Source organism: Hoplias malabaricus, chromosome 3 (genome assembly GCF_029633855.1).
Source record: "Hoplias malabaricus isolate fHopMal1 chromosome 3, fHopMal1.hap1, whole genome shotgun sequence".
Classification (NCBI taxonomy): Eukaryota; Metazoa; Chordata; class Actinopteri; order Characiformes; family Erythrinidae; genus Hoplias; species Hoplias malabaricus.
The window spans coordinates 9,982,541-10,002,876 of record NC_089802.1 but is presented as its reverse complement, the minus strand read 5'-3'; the positions used below and the strand labels follow the sequence as shown (position 1 = coordinate 10,002,876).

At 39.0% G+C, this 20,336-nt stretch overlaps 3 protein-coding genes across 8 annotated transcripts in view; 1 reads left to right on the top strand and 2 right to left on the bottom strand.

Moving 5' to 3' along the window:
• Positions 1-857, bottom strand: part of kif19 (kinesin family member 19) — a 44,494-nt gene extending 43,637 nt beyond the window's left edge. The window contains exon 1 of the mRNA XM_066663735.1: positions 750-857. Coding sequence (XP_066519832.1) covers positions 750-788 — 39 coding nt within the window. The 5' untranslated portion in view covers positions 789-857. The remainder of the gene's footprint in view (positions 1-749) is intronic.
• Positions 840-20,125, top strand: ppa1a (inorganic pyrophosphatase 1a). 3 transcript variants are annotated; one of them, XM_066663737.1, is made up of 12 exons: positions 840-1,075; positions 13,414-13,729; positions 14,734-14,798; positions 15,504-15,557; positions 16,347-16,466; positions 17,364-17,450; positions 17,728-17,854; positions 17,941-18,068; positions 18,189-18,274; positions 19,122-19,191; positions 19,496-19,535; positions 20,097-20,125. In XM_066663737.1, exons 2-12 carry the CDS (start codon positions 13,669-13,671, stop codon positions 20,123-20,125), a joined length of 867 nt encoding a protein of 288 aa, XP_066519834.1. In that variant the 5' UTR covers positions 840-1,075; positions 13,414-13,668. The 3 variants fall into 3 exon arrangements, with proteins under 3 accessions (XP_066519834.1, XP_066519833.1, XP_066519835.1); XM_066663736.1 differs by lacking the exon at positions 840-1,075 and adding an exon at positions 12,480-12,686; XM_066663738.1 differs by lacking the exons at positions 840-1,075; positions 16,347-16,466 and adding an exon at positions 12,480-12,686.
• dnai2b (dynein, axonemal, intermediate chain 2b) lies at positions 2,558-11,762 on the bottom strand. 4 transcript variants are annotated; one of them, XM_066665658.1, is made up of 13 exons: positions 11,685-11,762; positions 9,829-10,019; positions 9,576-9,737; positions 8,982-9,103; positions 8,425-8,567; positions 7,636-7,749; positions 6,989-7,128; positions 6,669-6,791; positions 6,343-6,566; positions 5,989-6,124; positions 5,614-5,760; positions 4,347-4,580; positions 2,558-3,024 (listed from the first exon to the last, which is right to left on the bottom strand). In XM_066665658.1, exons 2-13 carry the CDS (start codon positions 10,009-10,011, stop codon positions 2,992-2,994), a joined length of 1,761 nt encoding a protein of 586 aa, XP_066521755.1. In that variant the 5' UTR covers positions 10,012-10,019; positions 11,685-11,762; the 3' UTR covers positions 2,558-2,991. The 4 variants fall into 4 exon arrangements, with proteins under 4 accessions (XP_066521755.1, XP_066521756.1, XP_066521757.1 ...); XM_066665659.1 differs by having other exon boundaries at positions 9,829-10,068; positions 11,685-11,713; XM_066665660.1 differs by having other exon boundaries at positions 9,829-10,065; positions 11,685-11,710.
• Positions 20,126-20,336: the final 211 nt, after the last annotated feature.

The following is a 20,336-nucleotide window of genomic DNA, read 5'->3' as shown; positions in this document are numbered from 1 at the left end:
CACTCAGTGTGTAATGTCTCTCAGTTCATTAGAGTGCACAGGTGGGATGCTCATTTAATTGGCGTTCACTACCTCAGCATTTTAACCTTCAAGTTCAAAGGCACCACTATGACTGACGGCTGCTCCAGGTTAAGAGAGGAAGAGGAGCAAGGAACTGGTCATGTGAATTACTCAATCATGCACAAATATGTCAAACTACAAAGCTTTAGAAGTGTTCCTTTTAAATGAATCTCATTGTAGTGTATTAACGTGTAATCAATGGTAACATTCATATCAATCAATTCAAGCAATTTTATTTAGGGCAGGACTCTCAAACCCATGTTTCCTTTTCAGAAAAGATCTGAGACACCACAGAGCAGATGTAAAAGGCTTTGGTTTGGGTGCATTTTCACATCAACAAAAGCTGTCTCAGAACAGTAATTAATGTAATAACACTGATAATGACAACTCTACTACAGAATAACATTTAAAGTGAATAAAGTGAAGTGTATTGGAACTATTGCATATAGCCTATTATTTAAAACTGACTTTTCAAATAGATTAAAAATGCAAAGAACACATGCAAAACAGTGGCTGTACAAATACCTATGTTATTAAGTGATGTATCACTTTATCTGAGCAAATGCACTACATAGTTATAACTAGTTTGTTTTACAAGATGCCCATGAATAATGCCATTACGTCGAAGTTAACCAACAGAAATCATTGACCTACCTGACTGTATAATATCTACAAGCAGATATACTCACTGTTAGCTGGTGGTCCTTGGATTCACCGGTATCCTTCATGACAACAACAAACTCACGAACAGCTGCGAACCTGTAAGTTTGGAGCTTAAAGGAACGTCAGGTAAAATATTCTCTGTAGTGTCACCATGGTGATCACCGCATTCAGGACTAAGACTCCCGTTAGAAAGTCAACAGGGGTAGATACGTGTTTTTATTCTAGGTAAAACGCCGTTAAGAGAGAAGATAAATGTTCACTACGTCTAAGAGGGATCTCAACCGCTCTTCTCAGTGTCCTCCATTGTCCGAGAGCAGCTGTGTGTTGTGTGCCGTCCCCTTAGAGATCAGCGGTAAGTGTAAACCTGCAGAACACTCCTCTCCGCCATTCTCATGTAGCGTTAACCCAGTCGACATATAAACTGCGTCCTCTCCGCTCTCAGGTAGCACAGCGACGTTTGTTTTTACCACCCATATTCCGCCAAATCCCGCCCTCGCCCGCTACCATTGGCTAATACCCGGTCCCCTGCGCTAGGATTGGTTCGTCTTCTAAGTGCCAAGTGTTTTCAAGAATGTTTTGTTGACGTTCCGAGTGCAAAATAAGTGTTCACTTAGGACTTTAAACATATTTAAGTCAGCAATTTATATTTAATTTGCTGGACTTCATATATAAAATAATATTTGCCATTTCTATGTACTGTAGTCAACCTCTTGTTTGTTATTCCCCAACGAGTACGTTCATTCAGCAGATAGAATATTTAATCGTTTATTATAATATTGGTAGACTATCTAGATGCAGTTACCCTTGCTTCTCCAAACTCACAACACAAAGTAAGGGCACAGCCGTGGTCTAAAGTTTAGTGAAGCAGGCAAGAAATCCAGCAGACCAGCGGGGGGGGGTGAAGGAAGACCGCTGCCTCCTCCCTCAACCTCCATGGCTGAGGTTCCCCTTCATCACACCTAAACCCCAACTTCTTCCAAGGTGGTGGGATGGCTGCCCGCTGCTCTGGGGTGTGTGTACTCCCTGTCCCTAGTGCACAAGTGTGTGTATATGTGTGTGTGTGTGGGTTTACTGCCACTGATGACAATAAAAAACAAAGAAAGCTAAACTGGGAATAAGGCAATAATGCACAATGTGGTTTAGAGAAACAGGCAGTGCATTGAGAGTTGGATGAATTGTTTACAACAACAACTGGTCGTGGATTTTAAATGGTAAAGAAAGTGTGCAATTGTACATTTATTTGTGTAGTCTGTGGTTGGGGGCAGTGCCTTCGTCCTCCTAGCTAGGTTTTTTTTCAGGTGCGTAGAAAAATGATGAGTCCTGGTCCTCAAAGGCCGTTTAGTGGTTTCGGCACCACCTGCTGGACAAGTCTTTGATGGCGTGTGGAACTGCACCCAACACTTATTACTGTTTATATCATTAGCTAATTATCAATCTTCATTTTTAAGCTGAATTTGAAATTATGAAGCAGGATAAACCCAAGAGTCACTGTAACCAAACACTTTTTGTGTGTCACTATTACACCTGAATTATCTAAAAAAGATTCATATTCAGCCATTCATGGTCTTCAGAATTCTTCAATGAGCAGGTGTTAGATTTTAGGTTCAAAGCTGAAGCTGGTGAAAGGTTGATGTACGGCAGTTGATAGATGAAGGTGCTAAAATACTCACATCTGCTACCAGAAGTTATCTCACAGTAACATATGGACCTTTTTTATGAATTATCTTTGCAGTTTAATAATTGGTTGTGGCAATAATAATGTTGTAATTATTTTTATTCAAATTTATACAAAGTTTATTTTTAAATCAAGTAATTTAAAGCACAAATTGTCATTTAAAAAATATTAAGTGTTTTATTTCAGACATTTGTATCAGATTTCATTGCCATTTATTATCAACACAAATGTGACAAATATTGTCAAACACATTTGTATATTGGTGCATATTGAACAATTAAAGAACATGTATGAAGAGCTGATGAGTTGAAGATTAAACTATAATTAACGCTTGATTGTTTTTTTATTCAAAATCAAATCATACACACCCCCACTGAACTAAAGCTAAGCTAATCCTTAAACAGTAAGATTAATTCACCATGGAATGCTGCTAAATAATTCTAGATAAAAATATAATAATGCAAAATGCATTATTGTTATTCAGGCTACAGTATCAATTTTGTATTGCCTTTTCAGGAAATGAGGCAAGTGGGTGCTCTGATGTATAGCGTGAGGCCGAGTGGAGGCAAGGCTGTGCGCTTACAGTTTTTTTCTTATGGCTCCTTCTCCTCACACACACCTTTCTCCTGAGGAAAAACAAATAGAGCCGTTTAGGAAACACTGCATCTACAATGTTCAGCCGGTCATAATTTCAGTGGCACTGTATCATGAATGACATGCAATATCACTGTTCTGGTTTCTGTGAAATCTAGTTTAAAGTGTTTTACTGTAAATATTTGCTGATCAAAACTTGTGTTGTGTTTTAAAATAATTGCAGAGGTTCTTTTGCAACAATATGCATACAGCTGGTCATCAACACACAGTTCAAATAAAGCATTGAATGTAAGGACCAAGAAAGGGTTATTGATGTTTTTCTCCTTGTGTCTTACACAATGCCTTTATGGGAGAGGTCGCCACATGGTACTATACATAGGCAACTGCTGCCTTATCTTAATGGAGCAGTGAACCAAAACAGGGCACAATCTGTTAAAGCTAAACAAACCAGTGCATTTACGTTTGACAGGTTACTAAGGCTTGGAAGGAGGGATGGTGACAGGTATAAAATCAGTCAAAAACATTCTTCCATTCTCATTAGAACTGTAATGCTGTAGATACTGTAATTACTGGTTAGGGAACTTTTTAAATGATCAGTGATTTGCAGTATGACCTGATGTTCTTTCTTGAATTCATGGCAATTGCATAATGAGTGAATTGTATGTCGGCAATATGGCCAAACATACAATGGAGCGATGGCATATCATATCAAAAGTTTTCCAAAATACAGTGAAATAATACATTCCATAAAATAATTCCACATTTTTGACAATTTCTAAATAAATCAGCAGATAAGATATAATCAATCATTTAGACTCAAAAGACTTGAGGTGTCTGCGATGCAAATACTGTTTGTAGTGGCATTTCTCTTTAACCTTGAGTAACTGTGCCTTCATGGACACATTTTTAATTATTTAAATTTGTATTCTCCCCTTTTTGAGACACCCCTTGGTCTTTGATATAGAAGTACTGAGGGCAGAGTTACTCTCCAAAATTCCTAACAGTTTTCTTTTGGCTTAGGGCAGTGGCTCCAGAAAATGAATACAATATATATTTACAATCTTACAATATATCTTTAAATGTGGAGGTTCTTTAACCTTTAAAAAGCTTTTTCCTCTCCAAAATCTACTTTCTACAAATTGCTCCTTGATGAATTATCCACTGAAAAGTTCTAAAAGGAACCCGCAGTTCTTATTGTACTATTTCACTCCACAGAATGTTTTTTAACCCCTTTTACAGGGTGCCATCCTTAAGGTGAAACTATATTTTAGCAAGATAAAAGCATTCTTGATAAGTAAACACAATTGTTTTTATAATTATAGCCCTTGAGCACTTAACATTCTCCATTCCTGACCTTCTCTAGATCTTGTTTTTGTTTCTCGTCTTTCACCCATTTCTTCATTTCTGCCTCCACAATCTCAAAGAACTCTCTCTCTGCGTGAGCCACCAGCTCCTCAACACTTTCCTCTCCCTCTCCCTCTTTGGTCTCGTCCTCCTTGCTCTGTTCCGAGCGACTGCGCTCCTTCAGACGCATCTCTCTGTGACGGGCCTCAAGAATCTTCTCCCGCTTTGTCTCCCGTTCAAACATCTGATATCAAAAACATACACACAGATCTATTAACACAACGTTCCTGAATGTATAAGTATAAATCCATTATCTGTAACCGCTTATCCAATTTAGGGTCGCGGGGGGTCCAGAGCCTACCTGGAATCATCGGGCGCAAGGCGGGAATACACCCTGGAGGGGACGCCAGTCCTTCACAGGGCAACACAGACACACACACATTCACACCTACGGACACTTTCGAGTCGCCAATCCACCTGCAACGTGTGTTTTTTTTTTTTTTTTTTGGACTGTGGGAGGAAACCGGAGCACCCGGAGGAAACCCACGCGGACACGGGGAGAACACACCAACTCCTCACAGACAGTCACCCGGAGCGGGAATCGAACCCACAACCTCCAGGCCCCTGGAGCTGTGTGACTGCGACACTACCTGCTGCGCCACCGTGCCGCCTGTATAAGTATAAATGATAAAGTTATTTCAAGTTTTTCTGCACTGTTAGGCCTTAAACCCCAAGCTTCTTGGAGAATTCTTTTTTATTTAATATAATAAAATAAAGGTAGGTGGATTGGCGAATCAAAAGTGTCCGTAGGTGTGACTGTGTGAGTGAATGTGTGTGTGTGTCTGTGTTGCCCTGTGAAGGACTGGCGCCCCCTCCAGGGTGTATTCCCGCCTTGCGCCCAATGATTCCAGGTAGGCTCTGGACCCACCACGACCCTGAACTGGATAAGCAGTTACAGATAATGAATGAATGAATGAATGAATGAATGAATAATAAAATAAAATAAAAAATAATAAAAAAATAATACGGATGCAAAGTGCTATCTATCTTCATATACAGGACATTTTGTTTTGTTTTATCTTTCCTAAGTCCAAAGCTACGAATAACTTTCTAAAACCAAAGGTATAAGGACCTTTTGACCTAATACACAAAATACCTTCATCAAAGAACATTAATTTCTTGATATTTTGTTTAACTGGACTGTTCTTGGAACATTATTACAGACAGGCAAGGTTCTGTAGGGGTGTGTATTTGTATTTTGTATGTGTACATCTCACCGCCGTAGCCAGTGCTTTCTCATTTTTCTGTAATGTGCAAAGACCTGAAGATATCTCCAGCAGCGTAGCAGTGCCCAGCTGTGAGCCGCAGCCCAGAAAACGGCCATTATCCTGTACTCGCATGCTGGACAGAGCCTCATCACACACCTAGCACAAGCAGCACACACATTTAAAATTGTGATACTTCACAATTTCAGAACATGCTTAAGATCCAATTGAACAGTTACAGAAGAACAATAGACGTGCAAGGCATACAACTGGAGAATATACATATTTCAAGTAACGTCACCTGAGAGTATTATACTGTAAATACCAGGACGAGACTGGAATTTTATTAAGGCCAGGTGGTCAGACTGAGAGTTGATTTAAGTGTACCTTAAGACTGAGTGTCGGGTCATTCTGCTTAAATAAGAAGTCCCACACATCTAAAGTACCATCCATTTTAACAGTGAAGAAGACAGAAGGTCTAACAGGGCTCCAGCATCCATCTGACAGGTAGGCCATGTGGTACCTGCAAGCATACGGACAACAGGGACACATCTGTATTATTTAAGGTCTATAAAAATAGAAATACTCTTCTAAGTCACAACAGTGCATTGTGAATTGTCTATACAGTCTAGAGCAAGCACACACACACTCAAAACACTTTGAATTTACTTATTGCTGGAACTAAACTCTACAGGACTCCATCACTCAACAGTGTGATTATTAGTAATTAAATATTCTTACTTGGTCCACATGATGGAGGATTCCCGAATGTCCTCAGACCAGATCCGGGCTGTCCAGTCAGCCACAGTCAGGAAGTTCTTTGGGAAGAAGGGGTTCCTTTGAAGGGCATAGATAGGCCCATGATGCCCACTGTATGTGCATACTATCTTCTCTGCTGGAGTTTTTGCTTTACGGTTACAGGAGACCACCAACCCCTGTTCAGTGCCCACCATGAACTTTGTGGGCTGGTAAGTAAAATGGAGTCTTCAGGTTTTCGTTCATTATGCCTTAATCTGAAATAACTCATTTACACTGTTCCTCTGATGGTTGCGAAAGAGCAGACTTACCATGGTAGTTTCAAACTCTAGTGAGATGGCCCCAAGTGCATTATCGAGGCTGCCCTTCTTGCTCGGGTCCAGCACCAGTCTTTCTGTGGGCTCACTCATTTTCCGTATGTCCCACCACAGCACCTGGTAAACAATATAATCCCCAATTGTTTTTTTTGTGATGTTTGTGGTAATAATTAGCACGACTACAATTAAGTATTTATTGTCCCCAACTTTTAAGGAGAAACTTGGTCCTGAAAAGAACAAAATACCAGTTTAAACAGAGGACACTGCAGTCCTTTATCACCTTACACTTTACTGTCCTGATACTTTACACTGACCTGACCATCAGTGGAAGCCGAGAAGAAGTCTGTGCCCGTCTTTGACTGCAGCCAGATGACCTTATAGACTGGGTCTCTATGGCTGTGCTCGATAGTAGACGTCTCAACTGGCTGGCTTCCTTTACGTGTGTCCCAGTACGCTGAAAAGAAACTTGACACTCAGGAAAGCGTTTGCACAGATGTCTAAACTTAATATTGAACACAAACCAATAATACAACATAAATGTGAGGGTAAAAAAATGATATACATTTGATACAAACTAGATTGATATATTTATACCTTCATTATACTGCAGTTTAGGAATATAAGCCATTTAGGCACACTTAAATGTTGAATAACTACTTCAAATCCCTCGTTTATCTGATGCCATTTTATAAGTTTGCATAAGTGCTGCCCTTTTATACTTAATTGCTGTCAGGAAACAAGAACATTTTCCATTAATCCATTTAAAGTTATTATGTGGGATGTGAGAGTGCTTAGGACACACAGGGTTGCTAAAAAGTCACATAAAGCGTCACAGCCAGCATAAGTTGTACACAAAGTAATTAAGAAATAAAGACTTATGTGAGGAAGCGAAACAGAAAAGTGGAGAGTAGGAAAATATAAAAGACTTTTCTGACAGTAAAGATGTGTAGTTTGTGCTTACTGATTTGTCCATTGTAGCTCCCTGCAACCAGAATGTGTGAGTCTTTGGGGTTATACTCCAGACACACAAGTGGAGAGACCGGTTTCAAAGTCATCTCAGGTTTATTGGGGTTTTCTTTATAAGAGAGAATAAAAAAAAAAAAAGAAATTGTGTTGCTCTGTATCACCATCATAGTAAAACATTCTCTCAGCTGAAGTAACTATAGAGGAGCAGTTTCAGTTCTACCTTCATAGAGGGAAGTCCATTAATTGCTCTGCATATTTGTTTGCGGCTTTAACCCTGCTTTTCAATGGCCAGGACCCACACAGTACCACCAAGTAGCTGATATTGATGGTGGATTATACACTGATGTGGTGGTGATGTGCTAGTGTGTGTTGTTTTTGTATGAGTGGATTAGACACCTTGGTGCTGCTGGAATTTTTAATCATTAGTTGACTTCGCAGCCAGCTTTTTAAGCATCAATGACACTGAGGGGTTTAAAAACACCACCAGCACTACTGTGTCTGATCTGCTCATACCAGAATAAACCACCACCCAAATCCTACCTGCTTTGAGGGGGTAATGACCACTGAAGAACAGAATGAAAAGGGGCATACAACTGGACTACATTCTGTAATTGTAGAACTACAAAGTGCCTCTATTTGTTGAGAATGCAAAGTATGTGTAAAAACAAGGGGGTGGTCATACACTTACGGTTGATACTTTAATCATGATACGTAACGTACTGTAATATGTATAACAATAATAGACAATAGCCTTAGATTAACAGTGGAAATATTTGTGACATACCAATGTCCCAGATATAGGAGTCATAACTCATGTCCTTGGTGGCTTTCTGGAACACCAAAGAAGAGTATGCCACAGCTAGCTTACGGTTGCCATCAGGATGCCAAGACAGACTGGTAGCTGTGCGTTTTATCTCATTAGGGTCTCTGAATATAGAAAACATCTGATAGAAAATGCAAATTGCTTCCTGTAGAAACAGAGCTCTATTACTCTAAATACTTTGCAGGTCCAAGGTCATACATATTTGGGTAAAAAATTAGGTTTTTTCAAGGCAGACAGCTTTATTGCACAAACTGGGACTTGAACCCCATTTTGCAGTATGTAAGCATGTAAAAGAGTACAATGCTATAAGATTTGAACTTGCAAATTGCTGTAAGTCCTTGGGGAGATTCATCTACAACAACACTAGATGGGTTTGCTTAGATCTTATCACACCTTGAGTGTACTTGTACAGTCTGAGGGCAATATGGCAAATCACTTTATCATCAGGGATTCACTCAGATTTATGTCATTCTAAGCTCTACTATTAAAACTTTGTCATCATTTTTTAGTAGGGTTACCTGAACACATTGATGGTTTTGGCTGAAGGCTGCTCGTCCATCTCCTCTGCTACCTCCTCCTCTTCAAAATACTCTTGATAGATATCAATGGCATTGTTCTGTCTGATGCAATGCTCCATGTGCTACAGTACAGAAGAACAAAGGCTTGAGATGGATAAATCTCAACTACACACATCAGTTCTACTTGAAAAAAAAGTACACGGGGCTTATTTGAATCTGATTTCAGTTTACTTTCCCATACAGTTTCCCATTAATCTCTTAAGATTGATTCACTGTGTACTCAGAATTTCATCATTGTCCAATTAAAAATCTCTCAAAAATAGTTACTTTACAGAAGAAAGAAAAAAACCTTCTTAATTTCCAATGGAAGTCAATGTAAATGTATTTTTTCTATTTAATTTTGCAGCAATTTTCACACAATGTGAATGACAGCTTCTGTGTTTAAATGATGTAGAAAAACATAAAAATGACAAAAATGAAGATTTGGACAGCGACAATACAAATAACAATGGCCCGAATTAAGAACGTATGCATTTTTGGGCCACGTGTGGTGAATGTTATATTAAGATCTTGTGTCTTTGTTATGATACTCACGCTCCCCAGCTGCATGATGGTGTTCACATAGTTTTCATCTTTCTCCACTTTCTTCCTGTATCGAATTGTCTGCTCCATTTCCTGGGGGTTGACATCTTTTGGCCAACCGCCTTCCACATGGTTTATTCCACATGTCTCATACTCAAAGCTTTCTGTGTTTACCTAAATAAAAAATAAACGCATATCAGCTAAGTAGTCCATAGCATGCAGTATTTGTGGATGTCATGAATGGTGCTCTGAATGATATACTAACCTCATGTTCTGACATTTCCTGTGTGCACTGAATGGACACATCACAGGGGTCTTTATCTATAAAGTTGGCAGCAAGAGAAGGGTCAGGTAGAATATCCACATGCAGCTCAGCTGGTCTGTCTGAGAAGTTACACTGACGACCGAACTCACTGCGTTTCTTAGTGTACACGTACACAATCTCCATGACGAGTCCTACAAGACAGTGTTTGTTAGAGCTGAGTGGTTGGATGTGGAGGCCCTGCTAAACAGAGATCAATGCAAGGTTCAATTTGTAAGATTTGTTTGTTAAAACTGAAAAATGTCCCATTAATGAGTTTTGCTTTGGATGTATTTTCTTCCGTTTCAATATTTTTGTTTGGAATAAAAAAAAATCCTCTCAATAATTTTGACAAAACTAACTCCATAAAATAGAAGACATTTCCATGTATGGAGCTGCCTTTAAACTGGCCTTTGTCTGTTACATGTGATTTTTGCCAGTGATATCATCCACACACCATTTTCCGGGTATTTTCACAGTGAAATCTGTGAAGAACATTATTTTGATACTCGAACAGCAGTGACATCAATAATACCAGAGAGGCATGAGTAAGGTGACCAGACGTCCTCTTTTACCCGGACATGTCCTCTTTTTTAGACTTAAAAAAATGTCCAGGCGGAATTTCACAAACGTCCGGGATTTTGTTTTTCTAGAGCTTACATAGAATTTCGAGAAGCGTTTCGTTCACAAACTAGTCCCGCCCTCCCCTACTCCGATTGGTTCGCTTGAGTAAGAAGGGGGCGTGGTGAAGTAGCCTAAAATCTTCTGATTGCACGGTCTGACTGTAGAGCTACCGTTATTGGTCGAGAACCTTCTCTGTAAACATTTAATTGGTCAGTCTGCACTTCAGTGGTCCTTGTTTACGTCAGGCAAAGCTCATGTACCTACCCTCATCTCGAGCAGCTATGCCGAAACGTAAATGTAAATTCTCGGATGAATTAAAAAAGAAATTCCCATGTGTTGTGTAGCAAATATAGGTGTAAAGGACCTAAAAGCACACGTAGGTTCAGCTAAGCATACAACGGCAGTGAGGGGCGAGTCAAAGCTCCCCCCGGAGGCGTGTCCTCTTTTGCACCATCTCAGATCTGGTCACACTAGGCATGAGCAAAGTGAGTGGATACCACTTAGCAGCTTTTGCTGCCATCAAAGCACAATAGTACAAACGTTACAAACTGTAACGATGATGATGATGTCATGTTATTTAGTATGTTCAACCCAAATCAAAAAGAAAAAAAAAAACATGTCATCTTAATATAAAATCCCAATGTTTGACACAGTGCTTAAGTAAACCAGAAAGTATTGCGCGCGCACACATTCACACAAAATCCCGCCCGTTTTACGTCATATGTCCATGACAGATACTCCTTCAGCTTGTACACACTCACAAGGTAAACCCACTTGTGGAAACACTACACACCAAAATGTTGCCAAATACACAAACCTGACAAACCTACATTTGTGCTAAAATGCCTCTAAAAGCCACCTCCTGATCTCAGAGGTATAGTTTATCTATTTGTATTGAGATTTTGCCATTTAATTTATTTGCTATTTAATATTACATGAACGAGCCATCAAGTTCACTAATCATTCTTGATAAAATAAATAAATAAAATGGGTTATGTAGTCGCTGAAATTATCTTTTACAAGGCTGACGCTAAGTCCATTTAAGGTGGAACGGAACATTTGAAAGTTTCGTTGACGTTACAGATGCTGGAAGTTTCGTGTTCGCTGCCTGTGACTAGAGTCAGTGCTCTCCTTGCTGTGAGAGACAGACTGTAAAAGTTAGTTTTCGCTGAAGGAGTTGTTACAGCGAGACTCACCTGAGCGGATAACCCTCAAACAACCTACTCTCCTCTCGACGGGGGTCTCTTCAGCTCCCACAGTTTCTCATATCGACTTAGGAGTTTACCGTATCTTAGCAACAGATCCCGCCCCCAACTGGACATTACTGAAAGCGCAGCAACTGAAATAACATTAAAAATAATATACATACATCAATAATATTGTCAGTAATAATTATTGTATCACATTTTTATTGTAATATTTGTATCATAATTATTATCATTATTATTATTACTTACATTTACAGCATTTAGCTGACGCTCTTATCCAGAGAGCGTATGCTATTATTTATTATAATTATTATAATAATTATATTACATACATAATACTAATAATATTATAATTAGTGATACATTTGTTATGTCTGTTATGTTTGTGTACTCCATTGTAATTTAACAAAGGCGAATATATAAAAAAACGGAAAGAGCATTCTGCGATATTCAAATAAATAAATATATATGTTAAACCTTCGCATTCATTTTCAGCTCAAAAGAATAAGAAATAAATATGTGTGGAATTTCTATTTCTATTGGAATTTTCTATACGATTAAGTTAGCAGCGTTTTTCCTTTTAGAACTAGTGTGAAACAACTCAATCAAACAACAGTAGATGGTGCTATAATACGCGTGACCTGACACCTGAGCAGGCCGCCATCACCAACGGCTTGTCGTTGAATTCAACACCATTTAAATTCATGTGGTCATAGTAGTCTTTACATGTTTTATTTGTGGTCTTTGCCAGAGCCCAGATTCTTAGAACAGCATGTTAATCACCACAAGCTGAGAAATTAACCTTAGTTGTATACGGAAGGCCTATATTTTTTTACTTCTTGCTCTTGAATGTCTGCCACTCCACATCGTTTCCGAGGCCCATATTTCTTGCTTTATGTGTAGCCTCCTCATGAATTTACAGTCTTTCTTGACCGACTTTACGTCTGTTATTCAGCTATTAAAGAATTCAACAACCTGCCAGCTATACAGGTTTGCACCTTTCTCAAAATGTTTCATCCTGGTTGACAAAAATGAAGGCATCAGTCTTTGAAAAATCCATGCTCAGGAGTGGTCTTTATGGATTATTGTCTTAAAAAGCCAAATAGTTCTTTATTTAGATGGGATTACTTTAGATATATTGATTATTCTTATTGCTTATTTATATAAATACACTGTCAGGAACATAACAGCCTATATATAAAATGTATAGTAAAATCAAAGAGTTGGAAGTCAAAGCATGGATTTAAGACCTAATCCAAGCAATGCAGCTTAACTAGCTTAACTCTACCCATATGGTGCAATCAATCTGCAGTAGATATACCTGCAAAGAGATATTCAAGCAGGTGAGCCCATGAATTTTAACCAAGGGTACACACACATGTCCACTTTTCCACTCATTCCACTCTCATTCCTCTGTCCCTGGGGCAGGAAATATGTAATGAACTGTAAAGATCTGCAACATTAGACCACACAGTAGGCTACAAATAGAAATATAATGTTTCACAATAAAATTACTGTGCTTGTTATTGTAGCATATTAAGAGTCATACAACATTTTGGGACAGAAACATTTTTAAACATTTATATCAGCACATACAGCAAACTAATGAGGAAATGCTGTTTTTGGAATACACCTGTACATGTGCTAAATTTGTTAAATCTGACTTGAGAAAAGATCTATTCAATTTTATTACATGATTGTCTTTATTTTAAAACAGCTCTTCATCTGGTGTCACAGTGTACCATGAACACAGGCCCTGGATGACATGGGTCACTCCTTGGAGATATTCCTTTTCCATTCTGTCATGGTCAGTGCTTGGATAAGGAGGATAGTAAAGGCTGACTATTGGCTTAAGATTCACGCATGTGTCAGCTAAGCCCAGGAGACTCCAGCCTGCAAGTTTATCACAGCGCCCTGTACAGCTTTACAGAACATCTGAGCCTGACGCCAATAACAGCCAGCAGACATCAACATGAGCTTCACTATAGAGGAGAGAGGGAGACCCAACACACAGGACTACAGGGTCTATTTCAGTAAGTCAACCTCATACATCAAGATTATGCAACTATATTAATTTGTATATCGTTTATTACTAACTATATATAACTATATATTTTGTTTGACAGCATATCATATTTCCGATATATTGTATATACATGTGTTGTCATTTCATAAGTTAAATGGCTAAATCAATGGCCAATCTTGTTTGATAAGCTAAAGACTCACACAAAACTAGCTCTGTTCAGGGTAAGCCTTAGTAAACATCTGTTTGTGACAGTAATAGGACAAACAACAGAGCTATACTTTGAGATATATAAAAGCCTCAGTCTAATGAAAACAATAAAAAAAAACACACTACATAAGCACTAAAATACACTATCCATCTTCTAGTTCTCCAGTATTAGACATGCCATTTTTATGTTGTGAAGCAATTTATAAATTAAACATTATTCCACTTTAACACTGCAAGTCCATGTTCCTATTATGATAAGAATGTTTAAAAATATATAACTAATACTAGCCAATAAAATGTGTCCAGAGTTTTGGTTATGTCACTGTGCACCATAGTACACTTTGTGCTGTATACATTGTTCACTTCGTGCTGTGGTGTGTTGCACATGAACTAAGAACTGACCTTAGTCTGCCTGTCTGTGGACAAGGATATATAAGGTTAACAGAAATGTTATGTTTTTCTTCCCCATCCCATTCAAATTTACAATACAGCAAAATATTCATTTTCCCTGATACTATTTCACACTCTAAAGTTTATGCCATTTTCCCTTTCACACTAAATTTCACTGGACATGAATGGGTTCTGGCTTAATGGGTATAATTTCCCGTATTTTGTAGTGGCCAAGAAGTAGCACATCAAGTGATGCATTCTCATTTGCAATACATAATAAATTAACAGAGTTGCTCCAATTTGCTTACATAAATGTATAGAAGAAAAAATATTCATTTTACTCATGTCTACATTTTTATATAATATCCTATTTAATTTATATATGTGTTATTTGATGCTAAAATAATTTTACAGAGAACTCAGAAGGGAAATACGTATCACCCTTCCATGACATTCCCATTTATGCAGAAGAGGGAAAGGTATGTACATTTTGATCCATTATAGTGTCCATTATAGTTCATGTTTTTTAATCCGCTGTATACTGACACAAAAACCCAGTTTTCCTGAGCTGCTTGTAATCAGCATATCTGACCTGTAATCTAAAGGGCACACTTAAAGCAGCAGTCCATGTGAAAACCTTTTGCAGATTAGATCCCAGTTGAAACACAGCCACAATACTGCTTCCTAATCTGTGTCCTTAGTAGTGTGTCTGTCCTGTCTGAATCACTACAGTACAGTCCTTTGCAGTGTTAGGGTTATTTCTTTTTACACTTTGCCAAATGGACTATAATTACCAGTCTTTAAATAATTAGCAATAATAAATCATTACCAGGCATAAATGGTAGGAAAAACCTTTTCAGATTCCACACTGTGGCCAAATTGCACTTTCCCTGAACTCCAGAGCTACTCATTTCTACATGGGCATTAGTGATTTAAAAGCGGAATGTCTCTGTATTTCTGTCTGCCTCATTTTTTCAGGTTTCAATTGTATTCAATCAAAATAGCAATTATTAGTTTTATTACATGCCACTCTGCAGTCATTAAATAATTATGCATATTTATTAAAAATGCACCAAAAATCATATAAAATCTATCTTGGCTTATAGCTTGAAGTTAAAAAATTTAATGTTCAAGTGACAGTTCAAGGAAATACTTCTAAAACCTTTCTCTTTGATTTTTACCAGAATATTTTCCATGCTGTTGTAGAGGTTCCCAGATGGACCAATGCAAAAATGGAGGTATGCATTTCATTCATTCATTCATTATCTGTAACCATCCATCCATTATCTGTAACCGCTTATCCAATTTAGGGTCGCGGGGGGTCCAGAGCCTACCTGGAATCATCGGGCGCAAGGCGGGAATACACCCTGGAGGGGGCGCCAGTCCTTCACAGGGCAACACACACACATTTACTCACACCTACGGACACTTTTTTTTTTGAGTCGCCAATCCACCTACCAACGTGTGTTTTTGGACTATGGGAGGAAACTGGAGCACCCGGAGAAAACCCACGCGGACACGGGGAGAACACACCAACTCCTCACAGACAGTCACCTGGAGCGGGAACCGAACCCACAACCTCCAGGTCCCTGGAGCTGTGTGACTGCGACACTACCTGCTGTGCCCGCATATACGAATTGCATAAATAAATAGAATCTTTCATTATCAGAATCAGAATCTTTAATTGTCATTTCAACGTTATGCAAGTACACAGTGAAACGAAATTATGTTCCCTCCGGGACCATAGTGCACAATGTTACAGCACTAAAGAACACTAATCCATTATTCTGAATCTTCTGAATAAAATATATTTTGCATTGCACAGAATGGTACATGTCTAAAATATGATAATCAGTCATTCTAAGTATGTATTATTTAGATATCATGCAGTAATCCTTCATCATCATTCTTTCCCATTCTGCTGAAATTATGCAAAGATGCAGACATACAATGAAACACCTTTGTCAGAAACAACACATTTAAACAAGCTTAGTTTACTTTTTTCTGGCTGTGCTTGTTTTTCCCAGATTGCAACCAAAGATCCTCTGAACCCCCTGAAGCAGGATTTGAAGAAAGGAAACCTGCGTTATGTGTGTAATGTATTTCCTCATAGAGGCTACATCTGGAACTATGGAGCTATACCTCAGGTCTGTTTATCTAACATTCCCTTCTCTGCTGTGTGTGTTCAACCAGGCATTTAATATGATCTGTGTCTTAGTTGTAACTGCATTACTGTGAGAAAATCAAAGGCCACCCTTTATTTATTAATTCCGGTTCCTTTTAAACTGGCCATGGGCAGATCAGATAAGACAACACACTAACACAAGGACTATAAGTGGAAACACTAGCTTTACCTGAACTGTTTAAAAATCTACTAACAGAGAGAAGTGCAGGACCTGGTAATGCCACCAAAACTGGCACCATCTTGGGAAACAGCAGAAAATCAAACTCAACTCTTGCATTAGGTCTGAAAAAACACATATTAATATCCTTACATCTCAGTGTTGTCAGAATAGACAGAAAACCCCAGAGCCTGTACTTCAACATCACAGAATATTTTTGGAAGTATTTGGATTGTGGACGGGGCGGCACGGTGGTACAGCAGGTAGTGTCGCAGTCACACAGCTCCAGGGACCTGGAGGTTGTGGGTTCGGTTCATGCTCCGGGTGACTGTCTGTGAGGAGTGTGGTGTGTTCTCCCTGTGTCCGTGTGGGTTTCCTCCGGGTGCTCCAGTTTCCTCCCACAGTACAAAAAACACACGTTGGTAGGTTGATTGGGGACTCAAAAAAAAGTGTCCGTAGGAGCATGAGTGTGTGTGTGTCTGTGTTGCCCTGTGAAGGACTGGCGCCCCCTCCAGGGTGTATTCCCGCCTTGCGCCCAATGATTCCAGGTAGGCTCTGGACCCACTGTGACCCTGAACTGGATAAGGGTTACAGATAATGGATGGATGGATGGATTGTGGATAGATGCAGATTTCTCAGAAGAGAACTGGTGGGTAATTAACACAGTTTATGAGTTAATCTGATATTTTTACATACAATTAGACTTGGGAGGATCCAGGGCACAAAGATGGAGACACAGGATGCTGTGGAGACAATGACCCCATAGACATCTGTGACATTGGAAACAAGGTGGGAGTAAAGAAGTGTATGTGAGACTTGATTAGTTAGTTCTGTGCATAGAAAACCACAACATCTGAATTCCAAATAGTGTTCATTCTTACACTGCAATGATTCATTCAACTTTTTGCACCGAGGCCCAGGGGGGCATATATTAAAGCTTTTATGGTCTGACTTGGCAGCTGACATTTCTATTAAGTTTAATTTTAGAATATTTATTTTAGAGCACAGGAGTCATTTTGGCTTTTATCTCTTTAAGTGCTTCTCTCTCATTTCTGAGTCTCTGCAGGTGTGCTCTCGAGGAGAAGTCATCTGTGTGAAAGTGCTAGGGGCCCTGGCACTGATAGATGAGGGGGAAACAGACTGGAAAGTCATTGTCATTAATGTTGAGGACCCTGAGGCTGAAGATTTTAACGGTGAGTGAGAAGCGCCTGTATGCGCTGATCCACAGCTTTTTCCAGCTCACTGACTCACTGACGGGCATGCTGGCTGATACTCACAGATATTGATGACGTGAGGAGGCTGAAGCCAGGATATCTGGAAGCCACTGTGGACTGGTTTAGAATGTACAAAGTACCCGATGGAAAACCAGAAAACCAGTTTGCCTTCAATGCTGAATTCAAGAACAGGGTAAAAAGTAGCAGAATTGTGACAGTTAAATAATGCACGAGTTAAAATTTCACAGTTAAATTTAAATATCAAAATACATTATTCAAAAGATTTTCTTCGGCTGTCTTTGTTTATTTCCAGGACTTTGCCATTAAGACCATTAAAGAGACCCATGGATTCTGGAAGGCACTGGTAATGAAAAAGACAGAAGCAGGAGGGCTTAATTGGTATGTATCTTTTAATAATGCTTGTATTTGTGAATCAGCCAAAAGATCTTGCCAAACCTGCCCTACTTCCAATGGAACAGATTTTGCCTTGTGACACATTCTATGTGCACTTCTTATTGAATGTGAAAGCGTCCAGTCTGTATACACTGTTGGCTGCTTTCAAACTGGTCTTTAATGGTCAGGACCCCTAGAGGGCCACCATAGAAATAGTATGATTTTGGTGGTAGATCATTTTCAGCACTACAGTGACACTGGCGTGGTGGTGGCGGTATTAGCCTGTGTTGTGCTTGTACGAGTGGAAAAGACACAGCAGTGCTGCTAGAGTTTTTCAGCCCCTTAGTGTCACTGCTGAACTGAGACTTCCACCAACCACAATATCCAGCCAACAGCATCCTTGTGTCCACTGATGAAGGACTAGAGGATGAACTACACAAGCTGTGCAGCAACAGATGAGCTACTCTCCCTGACTTTACATCTACAAGGTGGACCAACGTGGTAGGTGTGTCTAATAGAGTGGGGGGTAGTGAGTGAACAGAGTTTAAAAACTCCAGCATCATTGCTGTGTCAGATCCACTCCTACCAACACAACACACAACACTGCAGTGCTGAGAATGATCCACGACCCTGCTCTGTGGATGTTCCTTAATGGGGGTAATAAAGTACACAGAGCAACACATGAACTATAGTCTTAACTTATAAAACTACAAAATGTGAGAAAAATAATGGAGTAATGAATAATTCTCAGTAAAAAACATGGCTGTGCAGAACTTACCTCCCTCTAAGAAATATATTATGGTGTTTTTTTTCACAGCTTCTGCTTTATTTCAAATGTTTGTTTTCTTTTCAGTATGAACACCTGTGTCTCTGACAGCTCCTTCATCTGCTCTAGCAACGATGCCAAAGCCATTGTAGACTCAGTGAGTGTCTCCTACTCCAGCATCAACATTACATACAAAACAAGGGAGAAATGAGTCATTAATTCTCTAAACAATAAAACAGAACAGAAACAAAAACTGATCAACAGAATTAACACAATTTACTGTGTAAATATTTACTGTAAGTATTTACGCATAAACAAAATTCATGATGACATTCACTGCTTTAATGAGCAGTTTAACTGATTTTATTCAAATCAAATAAATAAACAAAAAGAAAATGTAATCTGCCCTGTTTTTTTATATTGTATTCAAATGTATCAAATGTCCACATTTTCCTCCTCAGGCAAGTGTATACGGTGAAGCAGAGCCCATCCCAAGCTCAGGTAAATAGTCCTTGTTGCTTTCTAATTGACCTGATGTTAGTAATCATATCAGTCTCCCGCTGGATAAAACCAGCAAAATGCTCTTATTATAGGACAAATATCAATAGTCACTTAACAGGACGTATTTCACATTCATTAATTCATTCACCCATTATATTCACTGTCAAAATAAATGATGGGCTCAGCCATCCAAGGCCAGGAGTCCAGGCAAGTATCACTCTTTCTGCGTGGGTAGGATGTCCCCTGCTCAGGCACAGTGTCTCCCAGCAGACATGACAGATCTCCTCCAAGCACATTTAGCTGCTCAATGGCTATGAATTAACAGCAGTCCAAAAAGAGTCAGTGGCTGGAGTCTAATGTCTCAGAAGATAAGAAGCACATGCTTGCACTCATCAGTCTAGGTTTGGTGAAACTGAGTGTGACTGGGGGAGTTCGGATTGTCAGGAAGAATTTGTGATGATTAAATAGTGGGATTTTGTTTTAATGAATTCACATTTGTTTCTTAATTAGTTCCCAATTTTCACTGCTAATCACACATTTTATTCTTTTTTGTCTTTTCAGTGGATAAATGGTTTTATTACAGCAAGTGATCATCAAGAGACAGTAGATGATAGTAGGCAAATATTAATGAATGGTTTAGGATTCACTTGGATTATTTAGTCAATACATTAAATACATTTTTGATGATTTTGCTTCCTGCTCATTTTTAAATTATGACGGTCTCTCCACACATCTCTGCTAATGACCGTGTGATCTGTGAGGATTAAAATGTCTTTTATAAATTATGTATTGTACTATATT